The following is a 10,544-nucleotide window of genomic DNA, read 5'->3' on the forward strand; positions in this document are numbered from 1 at the left end:
CCATGTTATTCATTAAAAGTATAATAAAATTGGAGATTTGTAATTAAATAGATTAAAAACGAAGCTATTTTTAAGTTTATGAAGTTAAGTGACACGTTTATCCTAAAAATTAATTTAATCCAAATTAAATAAATGGAAATCTTTGGTAAGTATAAATTTAAAATTCGTAAATTCCATTTAATTCTCGTATCTTTGTTACAGTTACAACTAATCAATAAAATGAAGTAGACAGGAACATTGTATTTAATTATCAGATGTATTAATGTATGCTTATCTCTCTGCATGTTGCAGCTCGTTTAAGTGGATATCTTGATTTCTTGCATACTGTAAAATGATAAGAAAACTAATCCAGCAGGAAATCAAAATACTAATCTGTGCTTATTGAAAATAAAATACGAAGCCAAAATTAATACAGTATTTCAGGTATTCGATGTAAAAGTGCCAAAAATGTCAAAAATAATTCCTTAGGATAACCTTAAAAATATCAGTAAAGAAGGAGTAGTAAACCAAGTGAACCTTTTACGTAAAAATGAGATATCCAACAGCGATGTAAAGAAGGCATTAGCGATGAAAAGAAGCGACGTTGTTTAGTTATGTATGCTAATAAAGTGTAAATATCATATAGTAGCAACACGCTTGTGCACTTTTAAACAATCATATAGCTGCTGGAGATATGTGATTGATAAACAAGCTGCAATGATGCATGGTGATAGGTTGATAAGAACCTTCTACGACGTTCTTTTGTCAACAGATGGTGAACACTGATATTGAGTATAAAAAGCGTGGCGGCGAAAAAATTTACTCAGATTAATTATTTTAATCGCACAATGCAGCGATTTGCACTCTTTTCAAGTTTGTGCCTTGTGGCTACCTTTTCCAATGGAGCTGAAGTGTATTCCGGAGAGTCTGATCTGTTCTCAGTGATGACTGATGAAGAGATTGCTTTGTTGAAGAGTACATTCTCAGTGGGAGTGGCTAGTGCGAATGCTACGGATGTTGTGCGTACTAGGAGTTCTGATCATCCTCATGCACATCTCAGTGCTGTAAGTAGATATTTTTATATAAAAAGCAACCTCGCTATCGATAAATACTGTAAACAGTAATATATTAACGTTTAAAAGATATACATGATTGATAAATAATGCTAAATATTTATTAATTCTATTGCAATGATAAAAAACAATGGGAATTTGATATATGATGCAATTCAAAAATATGAAAATTTTGGAAAAATAATAAATAAATTAGATTAGAGTAGTTTACTCAAAAAATGATTTCAAAACATTAATTTAAAAATATTGGTTTTTCTAATTTCAGCCAGAAGTTGTTGCATTGTACAATTACGGAATAGAAAGTCACATGATTAAGACAGAGGATAATTACTTTTTAACAGTTCACAGAATAACTGGTAATAGTAAGAATCCAAATCCTGAGGGAAAACGCGTTGTTTTTCTTCAACATGGACTTTTGTCTAGTTCGATGGATTGGGTTATTGCTGGTCCACGGAGAGGCTTAGGTATATTTGATTATTTTAATTCGTAATTGAATTAAATCCGAGTCTAGTTAACTTGACATCTGATGATTTCAGCTTTCCTCTTGGCTGATGCTGGTTACGATGTGTGGATGGGAAATGCCAGAGGAAATCGATACTCACGTAGTCATAAATTTTTGTCTATCAAAGATCCAGAATACTGGCAATTCGAGTAAGAATATGCAGAAAAAGCAAATAGCCGAGTTTTAAATCGCATATTTTTATCTAACTGTGCATTTGGTCATTCAGCTGGCATGAAATTGGATCTCGAGATCTTCCCGCGATGATCGATCACGTGCTGAATGTAACCAAACGTGAGAAGCTCTTCTACATTGGTCACAGTCAAGGAAGTACGGCATTCTTCGTGATGGCCAGCGAACTTCCAGAATACAACGATAAAATTAACGCCATGTTTGCACTTGCACCTGTGGCTCACTGTGGCAGAATGAAGAGTCCGATTTTCCAAGCACTCTCAAGAATATTGAAACCTCTCAGTGTGAATGTCATTTCTTGTCTGGTTTGTTATTATTTTTTCGGAAATTGACATTTTCTATTTTATTTATAGTTCCTGACTAATATAATGGGTGCATACGAGTTCAAGCCGACAAACCAGTTCGTCAAACGATTTACGTCTTTTATTTGCGGTTCATTCCTGCAACCTATCTGCTCAAATGTGATTTTCATGATCGCCGGATTTAATCCTGAGCAGCTTGATACGGTAATTTTCTTAAACTGATTTTCCATTATAAAATTATTAATTCTTTTGAATTAATTACGCTTGATTGTGGTTCGTTAGGAGTTACTTCCGGCAATTCTAGCTCACGTACCAGCTGGCGCTGCCGTTAAGCAATTTATACACTACGGTCAACTGATCAAGACACGTAAGAGTTATTACATTTTCAATTGGTAAACATGTGATTTATGAGCATCATAAACGAATGTGATTATTTTCAGGATCTTTTCGACAATTTGACCATGGAAGGTCGATGAATATGGAGCAGTACAAATCGAGGATACCACCTGATTATAATATCACTAAAGTTACGGCTCCAGTATCTCTCCACTACACTGTTAACGACTGGCTGTCACATCCAAGCGTAAGTTCAATCAGATTGTCGGAAATTAATTCTTAGAAAGTTTTTTGAAGAAAACAATTATTTTTAATAGGACGTAGACCTGCTATACTCACAACTACCAAATCCCATTGTCAAACTCCGCGTTCCAAACGACAAGTTCAACCACCTCGATCACTTATGGGCGAAGGATGTTAAAAAGCTTCTATATGATAAGGTGATGAGCTTGATGAAGCGCTACTAAGATTGATAGATAAATGAATTTTTCACTCTTGGAACGAGTTTAGAACTAGCTAAATTGTTAATTTGTTTTCAAAAATTATTTTGTTGTGTTACAATGTGATGAAAATGTGCAAAAGACGTGATGATTTTATTTATTTGTAAATATATTTGTTTACACAATGAAACGTTGTTATTTACTTTTCACTTGATGACTTATTATATTCCCATGAAAAATAACAATTGATCTGTCATCGAATTTTGCGTAAATTAGTTATGTCTAAAGTGTTGTCATCTATGTGACTTAGACGCTAGTTCCATAAAGAAGTTTCGTAAACAAACTCGATAGGCGCGCATATAAATTGAACTTTCAAGTAAGCGGCTTATCCAGTACGATTTCGAAGTGTTGATCGTTGGGAGCTTGACTTCTATAAAAAGTGCAGGTCTTCAACAACAAAAAATTAAGTAAGTATCGAATCTGAATATACTAATGAGAGTACACTGCTGTTATAACCTTGATCGCCGCACGCGCGAGACGTACGTTTTCGCCAAAATTTGTAGAAGGATAGTATAGGCGAAAAATTCAACAAAAAAGGATCACGATATTGCGATCAACAATCGGAATAACCGATCTAAAACTCATGTTAAGTTGTTATCACGTTACACAAGCCCTTTATACGTTCAGTCTCTAGTATTTTTCTTTTTCTTGATAGACATCTACATAGCATTCGGCATCGTTAATGCGCTAGCGTGTACACGGTTCACGCCGTGGGGTCAACACAGAACATTACACGCAAGCTCAGTCGATCGGTCGCGCCGTCTCTGCCCTGTAGTCGCGCGCTCAACTCCTAGGTACACACACTCATGACTCACACCGATACTTTCTTCTCTCTTTTTTCTTTTTTTTTTGTCTGCGTCTTAGGTTTCCGCGAGTGCTAAAATAGTTGTGGAAATATAGTTTTTGCGTCACTGGCTTTGCATCCGTTCAAACACGAAAGCTCGCGCGATTTTATAAAAGAATACCGCGAGAAGCGCACGCAAGTGTCACTTAGCTCCGCGCGAGGCGAGGACGTGACGAGACGCTTTCTTACTCTTTTTCTTTCGTTTTTTTTTCGTCTCTTTGTGTGACACATCGCTTGTCGATAATTCACTTTGCCGGATGCAAATTGATTTCTATTTATTTATACCCGTGCTCAAGCGAAGCAGTCGGCAAGTGAAAATGTTCGTAAGACACTCGAATGAACGAATATTTATTCGCTGTTTGTGAAGATGCTCAAAGAGAATCGATTAGTAATACAGTTGTTAGACAATGATGGCTTGCGGAAACCGTAGAACGTATGGCAAACAAACAAACGAAAAAACATATTCAAATGCGAAGCTTAATATGTTCTCGATGAAAAGGTGTATCGGCTACGACCATTGGACCACCAAGAAGAAGACCTACCTCTCATTTGCAATGTCTTTTACGGCTTTGCTGATACTTGCAAGCGTGGCAGTTGTTGTCAGCAGCGATGCTTACTTCGACACTAGTGGCAGAAATTTGGTATGAAATTGTTTTATTTTCTCTTTTCGTACGAATGGTCACAATGGGCTTGCTTGTTGTGACACAGAGTGTATGGAAAAATTCTAGCTTCGGTATGTAAAACAAGTGACGATTGCATTGAATTCGTTATAAATTTTCCATTGTGATCCGTTTCATTTGCAATTGTGTCGCACGCGCGGGCCAAATGCATCGTTGAGTTATGTTTCAATCGATCATCATTTCGGTTTGTTTTCAATCTTCTCGTTTCTTTTCGATTGGATCACGGGAAAATTAGGGCACGAGTTTTTGTCGTTGTACGATAAAATAAAAATTTTCCTCTAGGTTAACTTCATTCGAATTCGAAACAAAGAGTTGTTATTATAGTTACTAATAACAATGAAAAATGTGTTATCGAATAAATTGAGTCACTGCTAAAAAATGACGTGCTCAGAAATTACATGAAAACCGAGTCAAAGGTTTACACTGTAAAGAGATCTGCAAGTTTCTCCGTCTATCGATATATCGTGCGTATATAAGTTGACAGCCTTGGATTATCGCAGCGCGAACGCTGATTTCAGTTGAAATGCAAATCGATCAACTTGACGTACAAAGTTCGCCTATCATTAATGTTTGTTGTTGCCGACTTGATCGAACGTTTCTCAGTGAATAAATGAACAAAAAATCGACCGAGAATTAGCGCTAAAACTAGTTTGATTTGCATATTAAAAATATCTATGACTGAAACCACACAGCGAACACCATTTCACACTAGAAATAACGTGCAATTTGCCATTGCAGTATCAGCTGAATGTACTTTCGGAGTACGAACTTGAGCGTTATGCATTCCCACCGGTACTGCCGCACTCGGAAATGGAGATCGACAAGCTGACCGATTTTCGTGGCGAAACGATACTGTATAGAATCTCATCAGGACCAAAGTCACCAAAACGAGTTGACAAGAAACCAGTGTTCATCGAGAATGGTATACTCTGTGACAACGATCCCTGCGAAGTGAATAAACCGAAAATTGCTGTTGGTGCGTACATTTTTCAAGCTAGCGCGAAAAAAAAAAGAAATTAAAAACAGAAAAACGGTATATTTGCAGCTTACATACTCGTGGATCGTGGTTACGACGTATGGCTTGGTATTGGCAACACAAGTATCGCTGAAAATCCAACATCGTACGTGATTCAAGGCGTTTTATAAGTGAAATGTCAATGTACAAGTAAATGTTTGTTTTTTTTTCTTTTCAAGGAGCGAGGAAAATGAAAGGAAGCGATTGGAACAAGTTGCTCAATACATACTGGCTTCAACTCAAGCGGAAGAACTCACGGTTATGGGTCATTTCAATGGCTCGGTACAGTTTTTTGGCATGACCGCACCGCGTATTATCGAGGAAAAGCCCCAGGTGTGCACCTGCGTTTGTTTTTTTACCTTGTTTATTTTATTGTATTTGATTTATGTGACTGCAGCTGATGCAATTTTTATAATTGCAAGGGAAAAATTATGCGCACGTTGATGCAATGTGCTCCTGTTTTATGAGATATGGAAATAAGCTGAGAAATGGATTGTTATTTTTTGCAGTCAAAATTTTCTAAATGGTTGGAGAACATCCCTGGTGTAAGGGCTATCAAGACATGGTACAAAAAGGGAACTGGATTGATTTCAAGTAATTTAGTAAAACTCATTGCATGGCCTAAATTATTTTCGCTTCATATAAATAAGTAACAATTATATACGTGTTAATACAACATTTTTCTTGCGGTAGTATAAATATATACATTAGTATAAACATTGTGATGCTTTATCATTCTATATTGCTTTTGAAAGAAATAAATAATTGAATATTATTAATAATTATTGAACTTTTATGATTGATTTAATCACTCAACATCGAACTGACTATTCTTACAGGAGGTTACAATAACGTTGTCGAGAAATTTGATCATCTCGGGCGCAAAATCAATTACATCGCCGACGACACAAATATACGTGATTTAAAGGTATTATATTATATTATATTATATTATATTATATTATATTATATTATATTATATTATATTATATTTATTATATTTTCCTGTCACGTGCCAACTATCTTAAAAATTATGTATTGCATAAATACGTGGAGACGACAAAACTTTTATTTACTAAACATTTTGCAATATACGATTTTTCCATCTCAAAATTATTAATTTTCGATGTATCAATTTCGACATTTCACCTTGCAAGACCATTTTTCTGAATGCGATCTCAAACGAGAACAAAAATAACCACAACCCCGAAAAGCGTCAAGGCTAAAGTAACCGGTATACACATAATCCTAAACGCGCTCTTGTTTGCCTCTTTACTTTTCGCGTGAACGCAAAAACCTTTCGCCTAGCACGGGAGATTTCTTAATGCGGCCTTGGCTCAATCTCAGTCGTGGCGCGACAGGTGTGCAAACACACGAGAAACGTGCAAAACTAACATTTGTTATAGAAAGCAATGTGCGCGTGAATGGGTCCATCGTTTGTATTGTTCATAAACAGATGTGTATACATAGAAGTGTGTAAAAATGACGTTTTTGCAAAAAAAAAAAGAAAAAAACCTCCGTGTCAAATGAACTTGTTGTTTGTACACCGTCGTATGTAAACAGTTCCTTGACTATTTTGATCTTGATGAATGTGGGAGTTGTGATGACACAATTTATTAACAAAATTAATTTAGTTTAAGGTTAAAGCAAAATACTAATCTGAATATTCGTTGGCGGTTATCGTATATTACGATACGAATATTAATTAACGAGCATGATAAAGGCTGCCGGTTATGAAATAACTAGGGGTATCGAGAGTCAAATGCCATAAAATACACGGAGTGTTTTTATCAACACATAAAACGAGGTAATTTACAGCGGCAATTTCAATTGGTTTGATTGCAGAATACAGTGATGAAAGCCTGGGGATTTATGATGAATATGGTGCTGCCGACATTGTCAATCAAAAACTTCTCGGATATGATGGATCATCCTGATGTGTTTTTGGATACTGTAAGATCAAATTTATCAGTATTGGTTTTATTTTGGCTTAAAAAGTGATGAATCTATTTTTTAAAAAGACTGGTCAGATTACTCAACGATACGACTCAACTTGCAAAAGTAACTCGATTTATGATGCAAGTTTGAAGGTTTAGCAATTTTGCTTGACTTTTTAATAAGTTAATTTATTCATACTGCAATAAACTAAACGCATATGTCAAATACTACAGTAAGAGATTAAAAAAATTAAATACACAGACATAACAATTTTTAGTAAAAGGATCGACAACAATACGATTGTAATGTTACGTATCATTTTTATTTTTGAATTTTTTTGATCCTCTATTATTATATAAATCATTACGTACTATTTTATGGAATAACCATATGTATAAACATAAAATTTATCGCTTTGGAATTAGCCCCAACTAATAAGAAAATATGGTTACCAAGCGGAGTCGCATCATGTTGAAACAGAGGATGGTTATCTATTGACGGTACACAGGATACCTGGTAACGAGACGGACAATACCAACGGAAAACCAGTAGCTTTCCTTCAACACGGGATTCTCGGTAGTTCTGCTGATTGGGTTATACTCGGTCCAAATCAATCTTTGGGTAAGAAAATTTCTTTATTCATCTGTGTTTGATGAATGCAGATAACTTTTAGACCTTGAAAATTGGTATTTTCAATTACAAATGGCAACTGTACAACGAGTTTAACGAATTTATCGTGTAGAATTTATCAATTATTCACCTTTGTGATTGCTTATCGAAATAATTTGAGAATGAATTGTGTTTTTCTCAAATTCGTCTTGCTTCGAATAATGAGTGTAAAATCGTTAAAAGTTCGTTGGTTTTTTGTACACGAGTTCCTTACTATATCTTTCACAACAGAGAAGACAACGAGAAAATAATGAAAACAAACATGAATATGAAAAAGAGGCGTATAAAATCTTACAATGCATAGAAGTCAATCTTACAGCTTTAGTAATATGTAAGGGCTTTTAGTTTGTTGTTGCGTGAATTTTCACGCGTCGTATTGATGACTATCCATATAAACAATGCGTAAGTTTAAAACTTGAAAATAAATTGTTGGCAGCCTACCTCCTATGCGACGCTGGCTACGACGTATGGCTAGGCAACTCACGCGGCAACACTTATTCAAAAGCCCACGTGAACTTCACGTCAAGTGACTCGAAATTCTGGGAGTTTTCGTGGCACGAAATGGGTACGCACGACCTGCCGGCTACAATCGACCACATACTCAACGTCACAGGCCAGAAAAAGTTGAATTATATCGGCCACTCACAGGGCGGAAGTATCTTCTTTGTCATGCTCTCGGAGAAGCCGCAGTACAATGGCAAGATTGACAAGGCTGCTCTATTCGCGCCTGTCGCCAATACGACACACTCAGGCAGTCCCATCATCGGCGTCTTTTCCAAAATCTCTACGCCCTTATATGTGAGTTTTTTTCTAGCCAAAAAACCAATACATGATCTTCTTTATTATACATCAATGATGATCTACATTCTTTCTTTTTGTCGATTACTCATCAGAATATTGGTATGATGTATAATTCAGTTTTTTCATGATGGCTATAACCGTTTTCAACTGAAAACACAGTATTTAAATTTTGCGAATGACGTAGTACAGTTATCAGTCGTTGCACAGTGAATGGCGTTTACTCCCGGCCAAATTTCCAATTGGTTTTCGTACGCGATCAATAAACGATTGTCAATTTCACCGATAAGTGGAAGAAAATTCTTGAATATCAGTGAATCGAAAGAAATTTTTATCGCTGAAAAATAACGGTTGCGAAATAAATTCCATTCTCTGTTCACACATATGTAATTAAAACAATCTCGAGAATTATAAACGTATAGTTGTCTAAATATTGCGTTGAAAAATACAAAAAAGGCGTTACATCGTTGCAGTACGTGATTAGATTCTTCGGAGTGAATGATTTTCTACCAACAAATGCCCTACTGACGAAAATTGGAAGGGAGGTTTGCGAGGCTCGTTCACCATATCAGGTTGTCTGCAGTAACGTGCTCTTCATGATAACCGGCTACGATGCTTCACTTCTCAATAAGGTTCGTATTCAACTTTTTTCGACGAATGAGTTCAATCTAGAAACTTCTCCACGAATAAAAAAAAAATAAATTTACTCTCTATTCAATATTGAAAACTGATAAATCTTTCCTGCGCAGACGACCATACCAATAATTTTAGGACACGCGCCAGCTGGTAGCTCGATCAAGCAGTTCTTCCACTACGCGCAAGGGCACAATTCTAGTAAATGGACTTATCATTTCTTCTTACTGCATCTGTAGGAAATGTATATTGATATCGACATTTCTATTTTTCAGAGAAATTCCGACAATTCGATTATGGCTCTGCGGAGATCAACACAATTATGTATAATCAGACTGAGCCGCCTGAGTACGCGATCGAAAATGCTTATGTCCCTGTTGCAATTTATTATGCCCACAATGACTTGTTAACTGATTACAGAGTAAGTAATGGATATTTTCAATAGTCGTTTACGTAGATCTCTCCTGAAACCGGTAAAAGTAGAGCAACGTGGAATATTTTCGTTGCGAAAATTATCGTCTTATCGAAATTGCAGGATATCCAAGACTTAGCAAAACGATTGCCAAATAATCCAGTGCTGTACCAAATACCCGATGAAGCATTCAACCACATCGGTTTCACCTTCGCTGTAGATGCGCCGAATCTGCTCTACAAACCATTAATTAATTACCTCAAGAACACGACTGATACGTAACGAACAAATGGTTGAAGTAGATTTTATTTTGGGATTTCGCCTAAAATAAAAGAAGTGCATAGTGATACATTTCCTACCTAGTCACATAAGACATTTATGTAGATTTTAAGTAATGGCGTATACGATAATTAGCGCGTAATTGTTATACATTAATTTCCAGTAATAACAAAGTGATTGTTGCATTCGCTGTTCAAATTCATTTCCATGACATTTAGTAAGCTCACATCTGATGTCAGTCGTTGAAGTTGAACTTTATTCGAACAAAATAATATTTTTTTCATCATTCATCTATAAGATCATTCCCACCTAAGTCTCGAAAGAAGCGCGTAAGAGCATCAGGCAACCAACTTTACACGCATGCGCTTGAGACTAACGTGGATGAAGAGGGTAGA

At 36.0% G+C, this 10,544-nt stretch overlaps 2 protein-coding genes across 5 annotated transcripts; both read left to right on the forward strand.

Moving 5' to 3' along the window:
* The first annotated feature begins 895 nt into the window (after positions 1–895).
* LOC131666234 (lipase 3-like) lies at positions 896–2,956 on the forward strand. The gene is made up of 8 exons (XM_058938721.1): positions 896–1,043; positions 1,318–1,516; positions 1,589–1,703; positions 1,781–2,027; positions 2,097–2,249; positions 2,328–2,412; positions 2,486–2,628; positions 2,699–2,956. The coding sequence occupies exons 1-8, from the start codon at positions 924–926 to the stop codon at positions 2,846–2,848; spliced, it is 1,212 nt and encodes a 403-aa protein (XP_058794704.1). The 5' UTR covers positions 896–923; the 3' UTR covers positions 2,849–2,956.
* A 271-nt stretch (positions 2,957–3,227) lies between these two features.
* On the forward strand, positions 3,228–10,418 carry LOC131666233 (lipase 3-like). Of its 4 annotated transcripts, none has more exons than XM_058938720.1 (14): positions 3,228–3,288; positions 4,225–4,366; positions 5,144–5,381; positions 5,451–5,526; positions 5,600–5,753; positions 5,930–6,014; positions 6,260–6,348; positions 7,266–7,373; positions 7,784–7,979; positions 8,464–8,825; positions 9,299–9,457; positions 9,575–9,659; positions 9,734–9,879; positions 9,994–10,417. In XM_058938720.1, exons 2-14 carry the CDS (start codon positions 4,280–4,282, stop codon positions 10,150–10,152), a joined length of 1,944 nt encoding a protein of 647 aa, XP_058794703.1. In that variant the 5' UTR covers positions 3,228–3,288; positions 4,225–4,279; the 3' UTR covers positions 10,153–10,417. The 4 variants fall into 4 exon arrangements, with proteins under 4 accessions (XP_058794703.1, XP_058794702.1, XP_058794699.1 ...); XM_058938719.1 differs by lacking the exon at positions 3,228–3,288 and adding an exon at positions 3,624–3,675; XM_058938718.1 differs by lacking the exon at positions 3,228–3,288 and adding an exon at positions 3,945–4,158.
* Positions 10,419–10,544: the final 126 nt, after the last annotated feature.

Source organism: Phymastichus coffea, unplaced genomic scaffold, assembly GCF_024137745.1.
Source record: "Phymastichus coffea isolate CEN01 unplaced genomic scaffold, Cenicafe_Pcof_1.1 PCOF00057, whole genome shotgun sequence".
Taxonomy (NCBI): domain Eukaryota; kingdom Metazoa; phylum Arthropoda; class Insecta; order Hymenoptera; family Eulophidae; genus Phymastichus; species Phymastichus coffea.

Coding starts and splice junctions, on each gene's coding strand:
- LOC131666234 (XM_058938721.1), top strand. CDS start 924: ATGACTGATGAAGAGATTGCTTTGTTGAAGAGTACATTCTCAGTGGGA. Junction 1,704..1,780: donor CCAGAATACTGGCAATTCGA/GTAAGAATATGC, acceptor TTGGTCATTCAG/CTGGCATGAAATTGGATCTC. Junction 2,629..2,698: donor ACTGGCTGTCACATCCAAGC/GTAAGTTCAATC, acceptor TATTTTTAATAG/GACGTAGACCTGCTATACTC.
- LOC131666233 (XM_058938716.1), top strand. CDS start 4,133: ATGATGGCTTGCGGAAACCGTAGAACGTATGGCAAACAAACAAACGAA. Junction 9,458..9,574: donor ATGCTTCACTTCTCAATAAG/GTTCGTATTCAA, acceptor TTTCCTGCGCAG/ACGACCATACCAATAATTTT. Junction 9,880..9,993: donor ACTTGTTAACTGATTACAGA/GTAAGTAATGGA, acceptor TCGAAATTGCAG/GATATCCAAGACTTAGCAAA.